Source organism: Zophobas morio, unplaced genomic scaffold (assembly GCF_036711695.1).
Source record: "Zophobas morio isolate AGI-343-1 ecotype UQ-CSIRO unplaced genomic scaffold, CSIRO_AGI_Zmor_V1 ptg000004l, whole genome shotgun sequence".
NCBI classification, from domain to species: domain Eukaryota; kingdom Metazoa; phylum Arthropoda; class Insecta; order Coleoptera; family Tenebrionidae; genus Zophobas; species Zophobas morio.
Window position 1 is genome coordinate 9,545,641 of NW_026972109.1, and position 23,943 is coordinate 9,569,583.

The 23,943-nt window shown below is 33.4% G+C and overlaps 4 protein-coding genes across 6 annotated transcripts in view; 2 read left to right on the forward strand and 2 right to left on the reverse strand.

The window, feature by feature from the left end:
- Window positions 1-1,194: 1,194 nt before the first annotated feature.
- On the reverse strand, window positions 1,195-2,389 carry LOC135140812 (retinol dehydrogenase 11-like). The gene is made up of 4 exons (XM_064071507.1): window positions 2,196-2,389; window positions 1,815-2,144; window positions 1,481-1,773; window positions 1,195-1,429 (listed from the first exon to the last, which is right to left on the reverse strand). Exons 1-4 carry the CDS (start codon window positions 2,335-2,337, stop codon window positions 1,241-1,243), a joined length of 954 nt encoding a protein of 317 aa, XP_063927577.1. The 5' UTR covers window positions 2,338-2,389; the 3' UTR covers window positions 1,195-1,240.
- On the reverse strand, window positions 2,370-6,342 carry LOC135135821 (uncharacterized). Its single transcript, XM_064064945.1, has 8 exons — window positions 6,157-6,342; window positions 5,853-6,078; window positions 4,805-5,134; window positions 4,459-4,754; window positions 4,218-4,412; window positions 3,523-3,679; window positions 2,689-3,314; window positions 2,370-2,640 (listed from the first exon to the last, which is right to left on the reverse strand). The coding sequence occupies exons 2-8, from the start codon at window positions 6,001-6,003 to the stop codon at window positions 2,443-2,445; spliced, it is 1,953 nt and encodes a 650-aa protein (XP_063921015.1). The 5' UTR covers window positions 6,004-6,078; window positions 6,157-6,342; the 3' UTR covers window positions 2,370-2,442.
- A 2,643-nt stretch (window positions 6,343-8,985) lies between these two features.
- On the forward strand, window positions 8,986-10,938 carry LOC135140818 (caspase Dronc-like). Its single transcript, XM_064071518.1, has 6 exons — window positions 8,986-9,284; window positions 9,339-9,389; window positions 9,443-9,543; window positions 9,603-10,377; window positions 10,436-10,533; window positions 10,590-10,938. Exons 1-6 carry the CDS (start codon window positions 9,238-9,240, stop codon window positions 10,793-10,795), a joined length of 1,278 nt encoding a protein of 425 aa, XP_063927588.1. The 5' UTR covers window positions 8,986-9,237; the 3' UTR covers window positions 10,796-10,938.
- A 4,454-nt stretch (window positions 10,939-15,392) lies between these two features.
- LOC135140829 (intermembrane lipid transfer protein Vps13D) overlaps window positions 15,393-23,943 on the forward strand; it is a 46,422-nt gene continuing 37,871 nt past the window's right edge. For 2 of the 3 annotated variants that reach the window (XM_064071530.1, XM_064071548.1), the window contains exons 1-7: window positions 15,393-15,656; window positions 15,710-15,861; window positions 15,912-16,102; window positions 16,162-16,347; window positions 22,770-23,018; window positions 23,073-23,246; window positions 23,293-23,933. In XM_064071530.1, the coding sequence (XP_063927600.1) occupies window positions 15,765-15,861; window positions 15,912-16,102; window positions 16,162-16,347; window positions 22,770-23,018; window positions 23,073-23,246; window positions 23,293-23,933 (1,538 nt within the window). In that variant the 5' untranslated portion in view covers window positions 15,393-15,656; window positions 15,710-15,764. The remainder of the gene's footprint in view (window positions 15,657-15,709; window positions 15,862-15,911; window positions 16,103-16,161; window positions 16,348-22,769; window positions 23,019-23,072; window positions 23,247-23,292; window positions 23,934-23,943) is intronic. The other variant, XM_064071539.1, reaches the window with a different exon arrangement.

Genomic DNA, 23,943 nt, shown 5'->3' on the forward strand with positions numbered 1-23,943 from the left:
GGTGCACGCATATAAAAATATAATATTTTGTTACAAAGCTGCTGTCGAAAAATATTTACAAAAGCAAACAAAAAAATAAAAGAACTGTTACAAAAAATATATGTAAATAAAGGATAAGATTTTTTCTTAAAACAAACGAAATAAATACGTAGTTAGGTAGGTACAAAATTACTGAACTTTTAGCTTTAGTTTTGACAAAAAGGAAATTGAAATCTATCTCGCCTCAAAGTTCTTGCAGTCAAAGTTTTATAAATTTGGTGTTTTTCTACAATGCGCTCATCCTTTGTTATGGGATATGTAAAATACTCTCCCATTTTTGCAGATTGTTGACTGCGCAAAAAATTTACATAGCACATACTATCTGGCTCAATTATTTCTGTGACACAGCCTACATAATACTTAAAACTATTTTTGCGAGAAAGAAACTTTACGAAAAAGGCAGTTCCTAAGTTTATTTCAAGATCAGTCTCATCAGTTTCTTCAGAGGTAGTGGCAACTTCAGTCTCATGGGTAACAGTTAAATCATCAGTCTCTATCTCATCTTCTTTTTCGGAATGTTCAATTTCTTCAGGTTCGCTTGTATTATTTTCTTGTTCCGGTTAATTTTTGCTAGATTCGCACCCTGCATCTTTGGAACTTAATCCCTTGCCGGCGGAAACATTTAAACTTTAAGATCTACTTTCCTGAAGAAATTCTTTAAAGTTTTGGGTACATTGGTCCGGGTGAGCGTCTTGTTCTTCATCAGTTTTGTTTGAGATTTTGTTAATGACGATTTCACGATTTAGGGGAAAAATTCCGAAAGCGCGGAAACCAGATTGAATGCAATATTTGATATTCACATTGGTTTCAATTGCTTTTTTTAACAGGCGGTGAAACACCGACTTTGGAATAACACCTCGGTTTTTCATCTTCCACTCAGAGAGAATGGCTTTCCAAGATTTTTTCGGTGGGCCAGAAATGGCAACGTCCAGTGTTTGCAACAAATGCGTTGCATTTGGGGGTAAAACAGGAATGTATGTTCTGTGTTTCACAGGCTCTAAAAACACCTGGCTGGCCAAGCTATCGCCTATTAAAACTTTTTTTCCCGGTGGGAGTTTGACAAAATACGGCAGTAGGATTCGATCGAATCAGTCTTTTCATTTTAAAGAATGTGAAAGAATCTCGGAAGTATAAAGAACACTGTGTGACTGTGTGTTTGATTTAATCATTTATTTATGTCAATAATACATATTTTTCAAACTTAAAAGGGATTTTTGTGTTTGAAAACAAGCTTTTCAGTTTTCTCCCAGAGTTTCTGAGGCAGTTCTGGGTCACTTGCAGTCTTGTAAGGTTCCACCCTTTCGCAGCAGCTGAAATGTTCACCATTATATTTCTCAATTCCTTTAGCCACTGAACAATAAATATTGGTTTGGGCACCTTCTTCGCACGTCTAAAAATTAAACAATCACATTTTGGCTTCCACTCAACAGTAGGAACTCACAATTGAAAACAATTTAATTATAATTATAAAAAGCAATTTTCTTAATCCAGTAATATTGTTAAAAATGTCTGTTTCTATGAACCCTGGATGGAGGGAATATGTTGTCACTTTCGTACCACGAAGTTTCTTAGCTAATTCAATCGTAAACAAGATATTACACAATTTCGTAAAGGCATAGTCGGAATTATTCGGGGCAAACTCGTCAATTTTGTTAATATCAAACTGGTCCGCTCTTTTTCCAGCCATAGACGACACGTTTACAATACGGCCAGCGGTTGACTTCTTTAACAAATCTAAGAAAGAAATAGTGCAAAATTAAAACACACCAACTCACCTAGCACTAGATTAGTCAACAGAAAACTCGAGAAGTAATTAACTTGCATCAGAAGAGGATGTCCATCGACAGTTCTTTTCTTCTCAAGCGCATAAGCACCAGCATTGTTAACCAAAATATCTATGTGATCCTCCGTTTCTTCCATTTCTTTTGCAAACTTTCTGACTGAATCAAAAGACGCCATGTCGACAATTCGGACAAAAATTTTCTCATTTTGCGTTTCTTGTATTATTTTTCTGCGGGCTTCTTCCGCTTTCGATTTGTTTCTGCAAGCTAAAATTACTTTGGCACCTCGTTTAGCGAAGTCCAGGGCCGTCTCGTAACCAATTCCTACAATTCGATGACGATGTTAATTTATTGCACTATCATGATTGCACTTACCGGTATTGGCTCCCGTCACTACAGCTATTTTACCTTCCAGACAAACTTGGCTTTTACACATGCGAGTAATACTCTTAATGTAGAGTTTTAAAAGTGCTACGACTGCAAGAATGACACCTAAAATAATTTTTAAGGCACCCATTTTTTAGTACTTTATTTAGTTGCGTAAGGAGGTTAAATGATAATGTTTACATTTAAACAGATAATGACAAGTTTCGTGATAACATTATTATCTTTTGATATGGAATTACAAGCGAATTTTTTCGGTTTCTTGTAAGTTAACAATGTCTTCAGTTATCTTCCACAATTTCGAACAAACTTCCAAATTTCTTACTTTCCAATAGTCGGCGACTTTCCTGCAGTTGTCAAAATGACAACCACTGAACTGCTCAATATTTTTTTCTATCGAACAATAAATAATCGTTTGGATGCCTTCTTTCACAGACTACAAAATAAAAAATTTTGAAAACGTTAACCTTTTGTTCAAACTTACTTTATAAAATAAAGCCACTATCAACTGAAACAATGTTTTAACCTTGCCCTTTGTTTGTCTCAAAATTTCTGTTTTAATAGCACCGGGATGCAAAGAGTAGGCTGTAATGTTCGTCGTTACGAGCCTTTTAGCGAGTTCTTTAGTAAACATATTCAAACATAATTTCGAGTGTTCATAATTATTCACATTCCCTCGAAACTCGTCAAGATTCTCCAAATGGAAACGCAAGCAGTGTAATGCTGCTTTCGAAGAAACGTTAACTATTCTGCTAGGGTCGCCAGATTTTCGCATCAGTTCTATCAACAAGTGAGTGAGAAGGAAATGAGAATAGTAATTCACTTGCATCGTGAGATCATGTCCATCCAAGCTCTTAGTGTCATCAGCAAAAGCTATCCCGGCATTGTTTACCAAAATATCCAGACGATCTTCAGTTTGAGTCAATTCTCTGGCAAAAGCTCTTACAGAGTAGAAAGAACTGAAGTCCACGATTTTCGTAGAAATGTTTGGGTTGTCTGTTTCTTCTATGATTTTCTGGCAGGCTTCTTCAGCCCGTTGTGGGTTTCTGCAGGCTAAGATTACCTTTGCCCCTCTTTTGGCAAAGTCGAGGGCCGTTTCATAGCCTAAACCTGTCGAAAAATGTGTAGTAATAATTCGACATAACAAAATAAAAATCAGTTTTAATAAAACAATGTTTGTTATTTTTGTGGTAACGCAAAGTTTTATTGTCAAATTTGACCAAAATCATATTTTGTATTTTTCAAAAAATTTAGAACTTTAAATAGAAATAAACAACTTATATTCAAAAGAGGTACGATGCATAAAAATTCAACTAACCTGTGTTTGCGCCCGTTATAACTGCAGTTTTTCCAAGCAAACACCTTTCACTTCGGCACCATCTCGTAGGCCAACTTAAATAAATTCTCACAAGGATGCAGAATATCAGAAGAAAAAGAAAAAATCCAGGCAGGAACAAAGTCATTTTTAAGCGCGTTTATTGAAAAACTACGCACTAACGTAGCAGGGAACTTTTCGGTAACTGGGTGCCAGTAGGTTATTGCACCAATGTGAGATTTTTCCCAAAACCGGAATGTAAATGTGGAACGAGAAAAATTCATTTAATTAACTGTGCCATGCAGATGAGCGTAATATTTAAGAAAGTATTTTTTATTGAAAATGAATCATATTTTCCGGGATTATCTTAATAGAGCATACACTCGTTCTTGAGTTTATAATTTTTATCATTTTGTACTGTTTACGATAAAAAATAATCAGTGAAATCATAACTTTGCCTGCAAAGATCAAGACTATCTAACCTTGTGTCTGAACACTCATTTTTAGTTGATTTTGATAACCAGTTTACCGTGTTTAAAATATTTTTTCCTTTTCCGGGATTGGTGATTTTGGTTTTTAACTGTACGCTTTCATTAGGGTTCAGGTTTATTATTAACAGTCACCAGGTACAAGTATATAAAAATATAACAATTTGTTACAAATCGGCTGTCAAAAAGTATTTAAAAAAACGACTATCAAAACGCTATTTTCTCAGCTTCTTGTAAGTGAACGATTGGTTCAGTTAATTCCCAAAGTTTCTCTGCAAGGTGTGGAACTCTTGTAGTCCTGTAATCTTCCACTTTTCTGCAGTTATCAAAATGACAGCCACTAAACCGTTCTATGCCTTTCTGCACTGAACAGTAAATATTAGTTTGGGCACCTTCTTCAACAGGCTAAAAACATAAATTATACCAAATTCGTAGCAAACTTTAAACTTACTTTATAAAACAAAGCCACCACAATCTGGAGTGCCACTTTGGCAAAACCTTTCGCCAATCTAAAAATGTCTGTTTTGATAGTCCCGGGATGTAACGAATACACCGTGATGTTCGTATCCCGTAGTTTCCGAGCTAGCACTTTAGTAAACAAAATATTGCACAATTTCGAATTAGCATAAGCCGCCATATTCCCCGGAAATTTCTGGAGGTTATTTACATCGAAATTGTTCGCATGTGCTGCCGCCAGCGACGACGTGTTGACTATCCGACTAGGGTCGCCGGACTTCATCATCAAACCTGTTTTTGTTTTTGAGTAAAATTACGCCGCCAATTTTTTAAATACTAACCTATCAATAAGTGGGTTAGCAGATAGTGGGAGTAATAATTAACTTGCATGACAATATCACATCCGTCTTCGGTTTTTACATCATCACCAAACGATATCCCAACATTGTTGGCCAAAATATCGAGGCGGTCTTCGCTTTCGTTGATTTCTTTGGCGAAAGCTCTTATTGAATCGAACGAAGTGAAGTCCACAATTTTGACAAAAATTTTTGGGTTGTCTGTTTCTTCGATGATTTTGCGGCGAGCTTCCTCTGCTCGGGCGCGATCTCTGCACGCAAGAATTACTTTTGCACCTCTTTTGGCGAAGTCCAGAGCGGTTTCGAAACCTATGCCTAAACAAAAATAAACATCAGCGAATTTTACGTTTAGATTGTTTATATTAATGAAGAGAAAAAACAAACGGACACTATGGTTTTCGGGATAACTGTTTTTAATGTGGTATGTAGTATTTATTTAAAAAAATGTTGTCATCGTTCCGCGTGGTTCAAAGTCTTAATTTGTAGACTTTTTTCTTATCTTGTCTTGATAAAGATATAAAAAAATGCAAACTTATACGTGCTGACTAAGGGGCCAATTCCAAGTTGGTGGCGCAAATCACTGGTGCAGCGCAACTTTATAATGCTAACTTGGGTATCAAATGCTGGTTGCTAGGGGTGACGGAATCAACAAACGCAGTTTTGTCGAACTTTCCATTGAAATTTGCACCATGGAGTTGCGGCACCTCTAGTAGGCAGTGCAAGTTGGCGCAATTTATCTCGAAAAATTGCGCTTGTTTATTCCGTCACCCCTAGCAACCAGCATTTGATACCCAAAATAGCATTATAAAGTTGCGCTGCACCACTGACTTGCGCCACCAACTTGGAATTGACCCCTAAGTGTGTAAATTATCGTTTTAGTCGATAAGATTAAAAATTCACACAATATACTATTTATAAGAGGAATGTTCCTTGATCTAAAAATTTAAGTAAAAAAATTTGTTGGAGTCCTGTTGATTTTTTTATTGCAAGTGTAGATATGCCACTCTGTATATAATAATTGAGCGCGACGTACCTGTATTAGCTCCAGTGATGATTGCAGTTTTACCAACTAAGCAGCGTTGACTTCGGCACCATCTCGTAGGCCAGCCGAAATACATCTTGATGCCGATAAACAATGCCGCAATTAAGGCGACAAGAATGAGCAAAACCGAGTAACAACTCATCTTATTTCGTCTTAAACAAAACTTAAACTGACTTACATTTATTTTCTCAGTCGTCAGTCACAGTGGTGGCGTTATCTGAAACCAGCAAGGGCATGTTAAAAACATAAACAACCGTGTTATGCTATTAAATAGCACTCAGTATTATCAACTTACTGTATTACAACTGTGTTATAAACACGCACGTTGTTTCGATCCGTTGTAATCAATGCCAGCAAATGTAAGGACTACTGACCTGCGCAAAAGTATAGAAACGAAGAAACGAATTATGTAAAAGCATAACACGTAACAATAAAATTGTACAAAAAGTACCTTGTTAATTGAAAAATGCAAGGCTAACTTGGTTATAATTTAAATTGTCTGATAAATGCAATTGCACTGACTAGTTTTGGAAATCAGTATTCAGTTAATTACATCGGTTTTAGATAAACAACATAAAACAAAGGTCGTCAAATTAACATCCACTTCAAATAACCAGCCTACGTTAAATCAAACTTCATAATAATAAACACACTCATGTATTTATATTTGTGTTTAACTGTGACAAACGGTAATTTTTAATAGATCGCTCCAGAAGTAATGTATACTAGACATTGTGAAGTTCAGAAGTAAATGAACGGATGGAATGGCTTGGTTTGTCCTTGGTGGCGGTGTACCTGGGTGCCAAGCTTTGGGCCGACGAGTGTCGCTGATTTAAAAACACTGCGGCGACCTTCACGCCGCCGGGGGTGGTGCTTTCGGTCAGGAGCGGAGGAGGGAGCGCCGGGGTTGCTCTAAAGCCGGAGACACGGATATCAGGTGGTGAGCGCCCGCGAAAATAAGAAAATAAAATAAAACGACAAGAGATATTTTACAATAAATAGGGTTTATTCCCTGCCACCAGCTATACGGCTAAAATAATAAAATCTTACGGTTAAACTTCACTTAAATAAATATAAAATGATTTTACAAACAAAATAATAACACGTCAGGCAGAGTCGTTCCTCCTGGGCGGCGACTTCCTTCAGGACGGGCTCCTCCTGAACTTGGGGGCGGCGACCTTAAAACTGGAAATCGCGCGAGGACGGTACAGTTTAATAAATGAATGAATGAATGAATGAATGAATGAATGAATGAATGAATGAATGAATGAATGAATGAATGAATGAATGAATGAATGAATGAATGAATGAATGAATGAATAAATAAATAAATAAAAAATCCGTCTGATCTTTTGCCGGAAACATCCAGATTTTTGAAAAAAAATCAAAAATTTTGCAATTTAATTTTGCAAACGTTTTAAGGTTAACATAATCATGGCAAATCGTTAATCAAAATTTATCCGTTTACGGTCTCCCAAAAAACGGACGACGTCTCAAAACATATTGCTGAAAATTCTATAAATTTGGACCACTTTTTTAATAAAACCTAAATGTGCTTGCTGCGCTCGCCTTCTAAAAGCTCTTTCTTTAAAGTTTAATTTCAGAAATATTCAAGAAAGTGTTTTAACGAAATGGTTTGGAATCATTTATAATAATAATTTTGTAGATTTTCGGAAACTCACCCTTAGAATACGAGCGCAGTGCGCACATTCAGTTCTTCTCATCATTAGTAATCACAATTGTTCTAGAGATATACTTCTTCGTACGCCATAAATAATGTTTTTGTCATAATTTAGCTTCCCAGGAACAACAGTGGATTATTTTTAATAACACCTACACATGCTCGCTGTGCTCCCATTCTAAGCGATTTCTTTTTGCATTAAACCCTATTTAAAGAAATGAATACGACTCCTAATGCAATGGAAGAAGCGTCAGTTTGTAAAATAAAAGTGTTATATTCTGCAAACTTTGAATACTGTAAAATTTACTAAAGCATTTTGCGATGTTTCAAAAGAGTTTTGACATTCCAGGTTCCAGCTAAATTGCGTGAGCTATGTAAAGTTTTTTCTCTTCTTCGTTCCTTATTTTTTCTCAAAACAACACGATAATGGTTCAAACATATTTCACTCCGAAATTTCTATGGATTTTGCGGTTAGCTGCACCCGTCGGTCTCACGAGGAATAAAAAAATTCATCACAATTGAGATGGGGCGGGTGGGCGGGGCTTATCCATTTCAATAATAAAATACTTAAAATAATCTAATGGTGATCTCGAGATTAGAATTATGTTTTAAGTAGTAGTTGTTGAAAGTAAACTCTATACATTAAGAAAAAGAAGCCAATGATTAAGCCCCACCCACCCGCCCCTATCTCCAATGTGATGAATTTTTCATTTATTGTCACTTCGAAGGACGGAGCTTAATTACAAAATCCACATTTTTTTAGAAAAATTTACCATTTTCGAAATGTTTTAAGTTCCTTGTTGCGGAAAGATGACTATAGACGTATATTTACGTAGCATTTTCGAGTTAAGTTTTTACTTTACACAATTTTGTGTGACGCAATCAATATTTTTGCAAGGACACGTGTATCAACTTGGATTGGTGCAGTGTATTACTAAAGATAACAGTATTGTATTTCCCAAAATTTTCTGGGAAAATGGAGTGAGCCCTTCCTGATTTAAGCGATAAAATAAATTAACTCATTCATTAATTTTTTGAGCCACTTGTTTAACCAAATTTAAAAAATATTAATGCAATGATAAATCACAAGTATTAGGTACGTTCCAGCTTTTCCAAAGCTCAAGGCAACTTTTACTTTTAAAAGGGGGCAATCACAGTGTTGTTTGCGAGTACCTCCCTTAGATATCGCTCGGGAAGTAAAAACAAACCTTATAAATTTGAAACTAACTTTTATGAACAATTTCGTGGTATCGATCTTTCCTAATAGGTCCCCTTGTTTGCTTTATTTTACTACAATTACGTGGTACCTAGTCATCATTAATTTTTTTTTTTTTTTTGAGATTCACAGTTCCTTCACAGAGTTACACTGAAATACCAAAACCGTTAATCTGTGAAATATTTACGTTATCTCTATACGTAAGTACTACAGGAATCTGTATTATATGACCACAAAAATAGTGATAAGACGCTAGATAAAGATGTTGTGGTGTGGTGTGGTGTGGTGAGTGCGATAGTGTAGTAGTTTATTTACAGTCTATCGAGTGCCAATGTATTTTCTCCGTTCCAATTAATCTACAACCTAAATTTCACAACTTGGCATACAAATTTTTCTGATTTGATTTAACTTTTATTCATTGTGTATTATCTTATCAACCTAATCTGACTCATAAAGAATCGTTCAGGCAAACCGTGAACATGTGGTCGAACAAGAACAAAGAAAAGGAGGGTAAAAAAGTTATAACGTGAGTACTTTCGTCTAGAATAAATTCTAAAAACAGTAATTGTTTGTGTTTTAGGACCACCCAAACTCGGTATGTAACAGAAACGAGTCAGACTGTGTCTGTCAGGTAAACAAATTTCAGGGGTACCAACATTTTTTTATTTTTCCCTTCATTTACAGAACAACGACGGTTGAAAATCGAAATCGTTCCATCTCAATGTCTGGGGCTCCACTCGGAGGAAGCAGAGACTTAATACCGTCCAGCTCCATGTCCCGAATAGGTAAAATAATAATAACTCAAAAAAACATAAAAATTATTCATCTGGACGTCTTTTCTTAGATAAAAATTTCTTGCCGTTACCGTCTAATACAATCCCAAAGGCTACTTCGGCCTCTAATCTAGGCAGAACTTCTGTGGATGCTCGGCCACTAATAGGACATAATGTAAACTTGAATTATCAAAGCCCCTACCGAAATTCAGCAGTATACAGCAGCTTCCAGAACAATTCTAGGCCTAATACAGCTAATGTCGTATCACCGATCAAACTCCCACCACCACCTAGCACACTCACCTCAAACACAAATAATACAATTTTCCGCAGGGCTCTACCTGCCACAATAGTTCCTGCCAGTCAACCCACAAATAAAAAAATTCAAGTCAAAAAAACCGGAAAGTTCTACGACAGTTCAGGTCCAATTCCTGTAGCAATCCCCACGTACGACACACATTCGAGAATTCGAGGTGAAATTCTTATAATCAACAATATCATGTTTAAAGACAAAGGTGAACGTCACGGAGCGAAAGTAGATCATGAAAACCTAGAAGCTCTATTCAAACAAATGGGGTTTAAAGTAACGACAGAGCGTGATCTTAAAAGTTCTGGTATGAGATCAAAAGTGAGAAATTTTAGTAAAAAAAGTTCTTTGAAAAATGTCGATATCGCGATTATGGTGGTTATGAGCCACGGAACGAAGAATACCACCTTGGGAGGAACAGAAGTGTTCGGTTTGGACGAACAGGGAGTAAATGTCGAGGAGTTAATTGAGATTTTCAATGAAACGGACTGCAAGTACATGGCCAACAAACCCAAAATTTTCATATTTCAGTGCTGCAGGTGAGGATTTCTACTACTAGTAGTTTGTTTTTTTAATGATGAAACTTTAATTGTGTAGAGGTGACAATGAACAGTTTGTAGAAAGTGATACCCAACGAATCCCTGCGAAAAAAACGGCACTAACTGATGCTCTTATTGCGTATTCCACATTACCTGGTTAGTTAGTATCAACGTAACTATCATAAGAAAGTAACACTTTTTGTTGGTTTTAGGGTATGTTTCTCACAGAGATCCGGTCAGTGGCACTTGGTACATTAGAACTCTGTGTGATGTGTTTAGCCAACACGCCCATGAATACCATGTTGAAGATTTGTTGAAGATGGTTGATGTCAAACTCAGTAGAATAGCTAGCAATATCAGACAGACGACTAACTATGAAAATAGGGGTTTCAAGCGATGTTATTTGCATCCGGTTTAATAACCGAACTTGAACATGTTAGATAATTATCTTCACAAATATTTTATTGATGTATATTGTTAATAAATCTTGTTAAATTGTACAACTTGACTTTCTGTATTGCAGGAAAGTATTATAACATGACCAATAAAGTATTCTATAAATTTTGGCTGGTACTGATTTTTTAGTCAAAATGTATCTGTTTATCAACCCCAAAAAATTGATCGTCATCTCAAAATTTTTCCGAATAATGAGTCCGTTAATAATGGACAATTTCTATTTTACAATTTAACTGTCAAATGCACAAACCGATGCATGGCAGCATAGGTTTTATTATTATCAATAGTGCCAACGTAATGTCACAAAATACTAACAATGCTGACAGTGATGACGAGTCTCAAAGAAACGACTCCTATCAAAGGTAGAAGAACGTTTCACACGTACAATATACAGCGACGAAACACACTTAGAGCATGCAAAATCGTCTCAGATTAGAAAAATGAGACGTTTGGGTCAATTTTATGCATTCTGCCGTTCGTAGATACAAGAAAATTGTTAAAATACTTCAGAAGCGTCACTTTTGAAGTGTTTTCTTGTAATTTCAAGCGAATCAGAAACCCTACGGGCTCGGAAAGAGCAACGAAACCATCAAATTTTAGCTAGAAACTGTATTTTTGTCGATTTTTATTGAATTTGAACTATATTTCAACGTTTTTTGATGGTTCTGAGCCACCAAACACACTTAAAGCATGCAGAATCGTCTCAGATTAGGAAAAGGAGACGTTTGGGTCAATTTTATGCATCCTGGCGCTCGTAGATACAAGAAAATTGTTAAAATTCTTCAGAAACGTTACTTTTGAAGTGTTTTCTTGTAGTTTTAAGCCAATCAGAAACCCAACGGGCTCGGAAAGAGCAACGAAACCATCATTTTAGCTAGAACAGTATTTTTGTCGATTTTTATTAAATCTGAACTATATTTCAACATTTTTTGATGATTCTGAGCGACGAAACACACTTAGAGCATGCAGAATCGTCTCAGATTAGGAAAAGGAGACGTTTGGGTCCACCAATGTGCTCGCTCGTTGCTGTTGCCCGGCAAGAACCAAACAATACGAGGAGGTCTGGAGCGCGTCTTGCCAGGAAAGGAGAGGGCTAGGATTTGTTAATGAGAAATAGGACGTTATTCAGTGCAATAGAAATACAATATACAATGCAGGTGGATCTAGATGCGATACAGCTAGAATACAGAATACAATACAGACCCAGATACAGATACAGATACAATACAGTTGCATGGTTAGTACTCAAGCACATACAAAACAAGAAGAAATCTCTGGCACCCAAAATTGAGACCCACTTTAAGAAAGGCGATACCTGAATGTTGCAAAAAGAGTACCCAAGCAAGCACACCGATGGAACTCGGAACGAAATCTATAGGTCGCAGTGCTCCTTCGCCCAAGGGAGAAACGCAGCCGGATAAACCCAAGGTCGTCTGACCTCATTCTCAAAAAATGATGCAACCCAGCGTCTAAGGGTCAACAGAACCCCCCCAGGCCATGAGCTTCTGACGACATGGAGAATTCAGACTCGGAACCAAAGGATACACTGTTGCAAAATTAATACCCAAGCAAGTACACCATGAAAACCCACAAAGCATTTCCACACTGGAGCTAAATTGGCAAGACACCCACTGTTGCAAAGTTAAGTTAGTAATACATACAATATACATTACAGTATGCTTCAATTACAAAAGTTACAAGATACACACAGCTTCACGTTTGCAACCAAAGAGCGATGACTGTGCTTGCTCGATGCTGTTGCCCGGCAAGAACCAAACAATACGAGGAGGTCTGGAGCGGGTCTTGCCATGAAAAGAGAGAACTAGGGTTTGCTAGTGAAGGACTTTGTAAATTATGGACGCTGTACTTTATAAATGAACGTCGAACGTATAGCGTTGACAAACCAACTTCAATCGTTTCGAAAATTTCCCCAAAATTTTAATATTATCGAGTAAACGAATCACGGAACCCGATAAATTAAAATTGAAGTCATACGTACCCCGTTTTCGGTACTTTTTGGAAAAATATCCACTTTCGTTCGTGTTCATAGTACCAACACAACACATTTTACTAATGTTTATTAATAATAAATTGGAAATTCGTGAAAATAAGCCAAACCGGAGCTCCGATGTTGCTGCCAGCAGACCGAAATCTAAACACAACACAAGGGCCCGAAAAATGTGACCTTTGCTCAGGTAGCTCACGTAACAGTAACGTCATCGTACGTCACCATGAGATTGCGAAAATTATTTTTCATATTTCGGCCGGGAAATTGCACATTTTCGGGGTTAATTTAATAATATTTAAACAAATTGCTTTGTTTTTAGTAACTTTGCGTTTTGAAGAAAACGATGTTCGATTTAATTATCATATTAATTATATTTAAATATTATTTAATTATATCGTGAAAATGTATAGCTTTGATCGACCAACTTCAATCGTTTCGAAAATTTCCCCAAAATTTAAACTTTGTCGAGTAAACGAATCACGGAACCTGATAAATTAAAACTGAAGTCGTATTTATCCTGTTTTCGGTCCTTTTCGGAAAAATATCCACTTTCTCTCGTGTTCACAACAATAACACATTTTTCCTAATATTTATTAATAATAAATTAAAAATTCGCGAAATTGCTCTACTTTTACGCCAAAATGACGCGACGATCTTGTCGCCATCAAACAGAAATTAAAATTGAACACAAAGGACCGAAAAACGTGACCTTTGGACAGGTAGCTCACGTGAAAGTGACATCATCGCACGTCACGATGAGACTGCAAAAATTATTTTTCATATTTTGGCCGGGAAATTAGACACTTTCAGGATTGACTTAACAATATTTAAACAAATTGCTTTGTTTTTAATACCATCGTGTTTTTAGTAAAACGGTTTTCGGTTTGATTATCAATTATCATATATTAATAGTTACTTACCATATTTGAACATTATAAATAATATTAAGTATGTCTAAATTTGATTTCAACCGTTTCGAAATTTTTTCCAAAATTTAAACATTGTCGAGTAAATGAATCACGGAATTTGATAAATTAAAACTGAAGTCGTAGTTCCCCGTTTTCGGCCCCTTTCGGAAAAATATCCACTTTCGTTCGTTTTCACAGTACTAACACAACACATTTTCACTAATATTTATCAATAATAAATTAGAAATTCGCGAAAAGAAGTCTACATTTAAGCCAAAATATTTTGCCTTTTTTTCTTGTTCGTAATCTTCTTTTCGCAACAGAAAACTTAAAACGTGTTTAAAACAGGAAATATGGATTTTGTAATTACGCTCCGCCCCTCAGTCTAGCAACGAATGGAAAATTCATCACCATTCAAAACTGAGATCGGGGTGGGGCTTATCTTTTTTTATTGTTTTTTTTTTTTTTTTAGTTAATACATATATGTAGTTTTCTCTGAGCAACACCGTCACTGAAGAACATATTTCACATGGCAAGCAATTTTTGTAGAAAAATACGGATTTTACAATTAAATTCCGCTCCTTTGGCTGTCGACGATTAAGAAAAATCATCACAATTGAGATAGGATGGGTGGGTGGGGCTTATGTTTTGCATCTTTTTTTCTTCAAAATATATATTGTTTTTCCCTATAACAAGAAACTGAAAACATGTTTAAAATGGTAAATTTTATCCCACGCACTTCTCTACAAATTTACCCTTTTAAACATGTTTTCAGTTTCTTGTCGTGAAACGAAAAGTACGGACATATATTAAGAAAAAAAAAGGCAAAATACAAAACCACCCCACCCACCCTCATCTCAACTGTGATAAGGTTTTTATTCGTTGTGTGGCAAAGGGCGGAGTTTATTGCAAAAGGCTTATTTCTCTACAAGAAACTTCTATGTGAAATATAGTATAAGTAACATGTTGTTGAAAAGAAACTATGTATATGTTAAAGAAAAAAAAATTCAAAAATAAGCCCCATCCACGCACCCTAATCTCAATTGTGATGAATTTTTCATTCGTTGTCAGACCGAGGGGCGGAGCGTAATTGTAAATGTAAATATGATGTTTCCCGACAAAAATTTACCATTTTAAATATGTATTGTCGTGAAAAGATTGTTACGTACAAAAGGCAAAATTTAAGTTCCGCCCTCCCACCGCCATCTCAATTGTAATCATGTTATTGGTTGTGAATATTGAAATTCTATAAAATCGTTATATTTCATATTGTAAACTGTGGAGATGCGAGGGAAGTTCTGTCGAAACACCTTTCGACCAATTTTTTAATCAAGCAAACAAATGGTTTAATTTGCCATTGTGACAGATTCACAGATCATTGCGACATTGTATAAAAAGAAAATTCCTAAAATAGTTTTACTACAACAAACCATAACCTAACGAAAAAACTTCAGGGAATTTTTATTCTTCTGCATCGAATACCAACAAACTCACTAGATTTTCACGGCTATATAAAGATCCTGAACGGATAATAAAATTGTGAATTAAACTTGTCATGCGACCCCTCTCCTATAGCTGCTTGTTACGCCGCTGCGTCTGTCATCTAAGTTCCGGAGACGTAATAACCGTCAAGGTCATGCTTGTCAAATTGTCAAAAGTTTCTATTTTGAAAATACGTGAAATTTTTATCAAAAGCGATTGCAAAACCCACAAAATTAATCAACAACTAGCGAGGTATTCAACATCTTAAAATAGGCATGTTGTTGTATTGTACTTGTCGTATTTTATGAGTTGGCACATTTTACATAACAAATTCACGTGAGGGTTTGTTGTGTAAATAAAATTGCATTTCCTTGACCGGCAGTCGTTGTTGCGTGTGTGTTTGATTAGGATTAAAATGATAATGTGTGCGTCACAAATGTTATAAATCATCTCAATACAATTAACGGTTCTATTGTAGGTTAAAGTACTGTTATGTGTTTTAATCTGATACGGACTTTGAACGCTTCCTCAAAATGTTGGAAGGACTAGCGGCTTGGGTGTTGAATAATTACCTAGGAAAGTACGTGGAGAACTTGAACACAGACCAACTTAGCATTGCATTGTTGTCCGGTAGGTATCATGAAAGAAAATAGGTGCCCTTTTAAGTTTCGTTGTTTTAGGCAAAGTTGAGCTTGAAAATCTACCTTTAAAGAAAGATGCCTTGCGTCACTTGGGTTTGCCTATAGAGATTAAAGCCGGCTTTATTGGTAAGGTTAAACTACAGATACCTGTTAGGCAAATTAGGTCTGCACCGTGGGTCATAGCTATAGAACAATTATACTTAGTGGCAAGTCCACTACCAGTTGAGGAGGTATATACTGAGTGTTTGTGTTTATCCATGCAATATTAATTTTCATAAAAAATTATTAGTGGGATGCAGAATCAGAAGAACTAGCAGCACAAGATCTGAAATTGGGTGCTTTAGATGTGATCGAGGCTCGATGGCGCTTAGAAACAGAAGCCAGAGATTTAAGCTCCACATATTATGCCTCTAGTTATTCTTCATGGCTTAGTTTTGGAGCAGGTTTAGTGTCAGATATTATAGAAAATCTACAGGTTAGTAAAACAGTGAAATCCTATTTATTTTGTTGACACGCTAAAATTTACTGTTGCTTGTGTAATTTCCTAAGGGTGGTTGCAAGACTATGTTTATATTTTTCCAGCCAGAAAAGTTGTATTAAAACTGTTATGTTGGCTGGTGTACGTTTTTATTGGTTTTTAACAAATATTTACTTTCCTTGAAATTTCAAATCATATTTTTTTCAAAAACTGAATATTTTCTTGGCGTTGTAAAATATGAAAATCCGGATTTTCCGGTATCGTCCGTCTGTCATCTGATGACTTTGTATATTGTGAAGTGAAACTCATTGAGTGGTTTAATGAATCATCTCTATTTTTAACCTTTATGTGTCTTCAAAAACAAATTAATTTGAATTGACGGTAAACATTTACACTTTATCTTCATGCAATTTATTTGTACGTCTATCAAAAATTTCGATAGCATAATTAAAAAAAAACTTAAAAAATGGCTAAATAATTTGTTTTTATTATTACTTCCTGAGCGTAATGTAAGGAAGTATTGTAATCGGGTCCATTGGACGATTCGCTAGTTTCAAGTTTTCTAGACGTTTCATGAACCTTACAGTACGAAAAAATAGGTCTCCCGTTTCCGTCTGTCTGTCTGCCGTCTGTTCGAATTTTTATTAGACAGATAATCTCCAAAACTACTCGGAACGAAATTTTTAAAATCATAATTATTGTTAAATATTTAAAATGAAGACTAGAAAAACTGCAAATTAAAAATTGAAGAAATGAAAAATTGAAAAATCAAGAAATTGAAAAAAATATTATAAATAAATGAAAAATTAAAAAATCGAAAAATTCAAAACTCGGAAATTGCAAATCGAGTTTGAGTTTGCATTTTTCCAATTTTTAAGTTTTTCAATTTTTAATCTTTCGATTTTCCAATTTTTCAAGTTCTTAATTTCCAATTTTTAGATTTTTCAGTTCTCATTTTATACGTTTTCGTTTTTTCATTTTTGATTTTTCAATCTTACAATTTTTCCATTTTTTTATTTGAAATTTGAAATTGAGTATTTGAAATCGAAAAACTGAAAAATCGGAAAATTGAAAAAACGAAAAAGTGGAAAATCAAAAAATTGAAAATCGAAGAACTGAAAAAGCGAAAAATTGAAACAGTGAAAAACTAAAAAACAAGAAACATAGAAATCGAAAAAAATTAATGAATCGAAAAATTGTAAAATCGAAAAATAATATAATCGTCAAAATTGTAATGAATTGTAAAAACGAAAAACTTCTAAAATTGGAAGGTTGAAATGGTAAGAAATGTAAAGAATTATAATTTTTATTACACGTTTAAAATAAAAACTAGAAAATTTACAAATCAAAAATTGAAAAATTAAAAACTGTAAACTCGTAAAATTGCAAATCGAAAAATTGCAAAATCTAAAAATTCAAACATCCTAAAGTTGGAAAATGAAAACTCGAAGAGTTGCATGTCGTAAAATTGAGGAAACAACAAAATATGAATAATCGAAAAATCTAAAAACTGAAAAATTTCATACTGAAGAAAAATGACTCCGATAAAATCAGCACTTGAAAACTGAAAAATTGACAAATAAAAGAAATAAAAAACCGAAATGAAAAATTGCACAAATAAAAATTTGAAAAATAGAGAACTTCTAAACTCGGGAAATTACAAATCGAATTTTTTTTCGTTCATTTATTAGTTTTTCAAACTTGCAATTCTTCGATTTTCCGATTTCTTTAATTTTCGATTTTTAAGTTTCTCACTTTTTATTTAATCTTGATTTTTCAATTTTTCAAGTTCTTAATTTCCAATTTTTAGATTTTTCAGTATTGCAATTTTTCCATTTTTTATTTGAAATTTGAAATTGAGTACATATTTGAAATCGAAAAACTGAAAAAAAAATTCAAAATCTTAGAACTGAAGAAACGAAAAATTGAAACAGAAAAACTAAAAACAAGGAACTTAGAAACCAACAAAAACATTATGAATCGAAAAATTGGAAAACCCAAAAATTGCAAAATCGAAAAATTATAAAATCGTCAAAATTGTGAAGTCGAAAAACTGTAACAGTGAAAAATTAAATATCGAGAACTTGAAAAATTAAAATCGAAAAAATGAAAAATCGGCTTAATGAAACAGTTTTAAAATCGAATAATTAAAAAATGTCAAACTTCTAAAATTGGAAGGTTGAAATGGTGAAAAATTTAACGAGTTACAATTATTATTATATATTTAAAATGAAAACTAGAAAAGTACTAATCAAAAATTGAAAAATTGAAAACTTCTAAACTCGGGAAATTACAAATCGAAAATTTTGTTCGTTTATTAATTTTTTCAAATTTGCATTCCTCGATTTTCTGATTTGTTTAATTTTCAAAATTTCTGTTTGTAAGATTTTTAATTTTCTTAATTTTTAATCTTTTGATTTTTCAATTTTTCAAGTTCTTAATTTCCAATTTTTAGATTTTTCAGTTTTCATTTTATACTTTGTCGTTTTTTCATTTTTGGTTTTTCAGTCTTGCAATTTTTCCATTTTTTATGTGAAATTTGAAATTGAGTATTTGAAATCGAAAAACTGAAAAATGGGAAAATAGAAAAAACGAAAAAGTGGAAAATCAAAAAATTCAAAATCGAACAACTGAAGAGACGAAAAATTGAAACATTGAAAAACTAAATAACAAAAAAATCAACAAAAAAATTATGAATCGAAAAATTATAAAATCGTCAAAATTGTGAAGTCGAAAAACTGTAACACTGAAAGATCGCAACATTGAAAAATTAAATAGCCAGAAATTGAGAAATTAAAAAAATTAAAAATCGACTGAAAAAGTTTTAGAATCGAATAATTAAAATGTGGTAAAACTTCTAAAATTAGAAGGTTGAAATAGTGATAAATTTAAAGAATTATAAATATTATTACATATGTATTTATTTAAAATGAAAAATTAATAAAAATTCAAAAATTCGTAAAATTGGCAACCGAAAAATTGCTAAATATAATTATAATAAAAAATATAAAACATTCAAAAGTTGGAAAACTGAAAATTTTAACAATGAAAACTCGAAGAGTGCATGACGAAACCACAAAATTTTAATAACAATAGAAGAATCTAAAAATTGAAAAATTTCACATTGAAAACGAAATTATAAAATCAGCACATTGAAAATCTGAAAAATAATAAACCGAAACGAAAAACTGCAAATTGAAAAATGTTTTCATTTAATCAGCTTTTCAAATTTGCACTTGCTGGATTTTCCGATTTCTTTAATTGTCAATATTTCTATTTTCAATACACATTTCGTTTTTCGATTTTGCAGTTTTTCGATTTTTAAGTTTCTCAGTTTTTAATCTTTAGATTTTTCAATTTTTCAAGTTCTTGATTTCCAATTGTTAGATTTTCAGTTTTCACTTTAGACTTTGATTTATCAATCTTGCAATTTTTCCAATTTTTTATTTGAAATTTGAAATAGAAAAACTGAAAAATCGGAAAATTGGAAAAACAAAAAATTGAAAATCGAAGAACTGAAGAAACGAAAAATTGAAACAGTGAAAAACTAAAAAACAAGAAACTTACAATTAAAAAAAAATATATGAATGGAAAAATTGGAAAGAAGAAAAAACCAATCGCATTGAAAAATTAAAAAACCTAAAAATTGTAAAATCGAAAAATTATAAAATCGTCAAAATTGTAAAGGTCGAAAAAGTGAAAAATTAAATGTTGAGAAAATGAAAAAATGAAAAGGTTTTAAAATCGAATAATTAAAAATGTCAAACTTCTAAAATTGGAAAGTTGAAATAGTGATAAATTTAAAGAATTATAATTATTATTATTATTACATATTTAAAATGAAAACTAGAAAAATTACAAATCAAAAATTGAAAACTCGTAAAATTGCGAAACCTAAAAATTCAAACATCCAAAAGTTGGAAAATGAAAAACTAAAAATTTTACCAATGAAAACTGGAAGAGTTGAACGTCAAACTATGAATAATCGAGGAATCCAAAAATTGAAAAATTTCATATTGAAAAAAAATTATACGATCAACACATTGAAAAACTGAAAAATTGAAAAAATAAAGAAAATAAAAAACCAAAACGAAAAATTGCAAATCGAAAAATTCTAAATTGGGGAAATTGCAAATCGAAAAATTTTGTGGTTTATTCGGTTTCTCAAATTTGCAATTCCCCGATTTTCCGGTTTCGTTAATTTTCAATACTTCTGTTTTCAATTCGTATTTGGGTTTTGGATTTTGCACTTTTTCGATCTTTAGATTTTTCAGTTTTTATTTTATACCTTTTCGTTTTTTCATTTTTGATTTTTCAATCTTGCATATTTTCCATTTTTTTTATCTGAATTTTGAAATCGAAAAACAAAAAAGTGGAAAATCGAAGAACTGAAAAAACGAAAAATTGGAAAATCGAAAAATCATGGAATCGTCAAAACTGTGAAGTCGAAAAACTGTAACATTGAAAGATCGAAAAAATAAAAAATTGACTAAATGAAAAAGTTTTAAAATCGAATAATTAAAAAATATGAAACTTATAAAATTGGAAGGTTGAAATAGTGATAAATTTAAAGAATTATAGCTATTACTACATATTTATTAAAATGAAAACTAGAAAAATTGCAAATCGAAAATTGAAAAGTCGAAAAATTGATAAATTAAAAATTCAAACACCCAAAAGTTGGAAAATGAAAAAGTGAAAATTTTAACAATGACAACTCGGAGAGTTGTATGTCGCAAAATTGAAGAAACAACAAAATATGAATAATCGAAGAATTTAAAAATTGAAAAATTTCACAATTAAAAAAAAATTGAAAAAATAAAGGGACTAAAAAACCAAAATGAGAAATTGCAAATCGAAAAATGTTTTCCTTTATTCAGTTTTTCAAATTTGCAATTCCTCGATTTTCCGATTTCTTTAATTTTTATTTCTGTTTTCAATACATATTTGGGTTTTGGATTTTGGACTTTTTCAATTTTTAAGTTTGTCAATCTTTATTTTTCAATTTTTCAGGTTCTTGATTTCCAATTTTTAGATTTTTCAAGTTTCATTTTGTACCTTTTCGTTTTCTCATTTTTGATTTTTCAAGAAACGAAAAATTGAAACAGTGAAAAACTGTAAAACAAGAACTTAGGAATCGAAAAAAATTAATGAATCGAAAAATTAGAAAGAAGAAAAAACGAATCTAATCGAAAAATTGGAAAACCCAAAAATTGTAAAATCGAAAAATTATAGAATCTTTAAAACTGTAAAGCCGAAACACTGTAACATTGACAAATCGAAAAATTGAAAAATAAAAATCAAAAAAATGAAAAACTTCTAAAATTGGAAGGTTGAAATAGTGAGAAATTTAAAGAATTATAATTATTATTACATATTGAAAATGAAAACTAGAAAAATTACAAATCAAAAATTGAAAAATTGAAAATCCATAAAATTTGAAAACTGAAAAATTGCAAAATCTAAAAATTCAAACATCCAAAAGTTGGAAAATGAAAAACTCGAAGAGTTGCATGTCGTAAAATTGAGGAAACAACAAAATATGTGTGAATATAATCTAAGATACAAAAATTGCAAATCAAAAATTGAAAAATTCAAAAGTTGAAAAATTGAAAAACTGAAAAATTTAAATTTGAAAAGTCGGAAAATTTCAAATCGAAAAACCGAAGAAACAAAAAAATGTGAAAGACTGAAGTCAAAAAATCTGCGGAGTGTTATTTACTCCACTGGTTTTAACTTTATAGAGGTTATCAGAAAACAAAAATCGCAACATTTTTTTATAATTTTTGAAAGAAACGGGATTTGTTGGGCTGCGCTTTAGGGTGTAGAGAAATTCTGTCGAAATGACATTCGACCAATTTTTTACAAATGCTTACACAAAATATTTCAGAAAATGATTCTATGAATAGTCTCTCATTTATTATCTCAGGGAGAATTAACATATTAATTTGTTATATCAAAATTGATAACGTCATTTAACGATTTTATGAAGGAAAATTCATTCGAACTAAGGAGTGTGTCATGCTTTTGTAATCATGGTTTAATAATACTCCAAGGTTGGTTGCTATACTAACCTTGAATCTGCTTGTATTTTTACTTTTACTTACAGCAATTGTTCTAATTATATACGACATGCGACATATATGAGAAAATTTTACAAAGACTGAATTACTTGCTGAAGTAATAAACTCATTTCAAATCAATACATTCTCGTCAAACTCAACCACTAAACGACGTCAGACTTAATTAATTGTCGTTTAGTGTTTTTCATACGATGTTTTATAGCGATTAAGTACGTTCATTTCATATTATTGTATAGCTTGCATACGTTGTAAATAAAGACACTAATGTCTTGAATTAACCACACACGTTACTTTTCTTATAATCTTTTTTTTTTTTTTCATTTTCAACTGTTGTAGTTAAAAATTCAAGATGTGCACATTCGCTACGAAGATAGTGTTAGTATCCCAAAAAAATCCGTGGCTTTCGGAATCACCATGGAGTCCCTTTCGGCACAAAGCTGCGACGCTAACTGGATTCCCGGATTCTCACACTGGACTAAAGGACCCGAGTCTTTTAAAATTCTAGAATTACAGAAATTCGCAGTGTATTGGATAGATGTAGACCCCAGCAACTTGCTTTCAAAGCTGAGTTTAGGTGATTTAGCCGTAAGTGTTGTCATAAGTGAGTAATTTGATAAGGTCGAACATAAACCAATCTAGATTTCCATGTCGCCAAACCAAACGAGCAAACAAATTCGCCACTACATTTTGGCCCCAGTGAGCTCCCAAGCACACGTAAAGAGAAACAGAAGCGAACAACCATTGAGATCTAGCGACACTCCACGCCTAGTCTGTGATTTAATACTGGATCAAGTTCCACTAACGTTAATAGATGTAATGACTCACCCCTTTTACTACCCCAATAACATTGAAATTTTAGTGGCAATATGACCAAATAGTCAAGTGTATTAAAGGTCTAGACACTATAGATCGCCTCAGGAGTTACCGCCGCTACAAACCCGCTTGCACGGTCAAAGAAGACCCTCGTGCTTGGTGGTTTTACGCCATCAGTTGCTTCTACCCAGGAAAACAACCAGCAATTTGCCGCCCCAAACCCACACTAGAATCCAGTTTACTAAAAGCTAAACAAAACGTCAAGTACGTGCAAATCTACATGAAAATCTTAGCCACACCGAGTCTAGTGCTATCACCTGACGAGAAAAAAATGAAAGACGACGTGGAATGGGACCGCGAATTCGACGACTTGAAAGTGTTGCGGGAAATAGCGATGAGGTCGGTTTCGATTCCCGATAGAAACGCCACCAACGGGAACTCGGCAGGAAGGAGCATGCTGGTGCGGTGGTTCCCGCAGTGGATGGGCTGGTACTCGTCCCAAGCATCAGAAACTGCTCCCAGCTCTCCAGAAACAACCCAGCTAGAGGGCGAGATTCTTCAGGTTTTGAGCGATTCGGCGGAGAATAATACCATTTTGAAGAGGGATGCGGTGTTTGGGCATTTTAATTTTTGTTTGAAGAGGGGTTGTTTGACGCTGTGTGCGTCGCAAGAAGATACGGCTGAGAGGTCGGTTTAA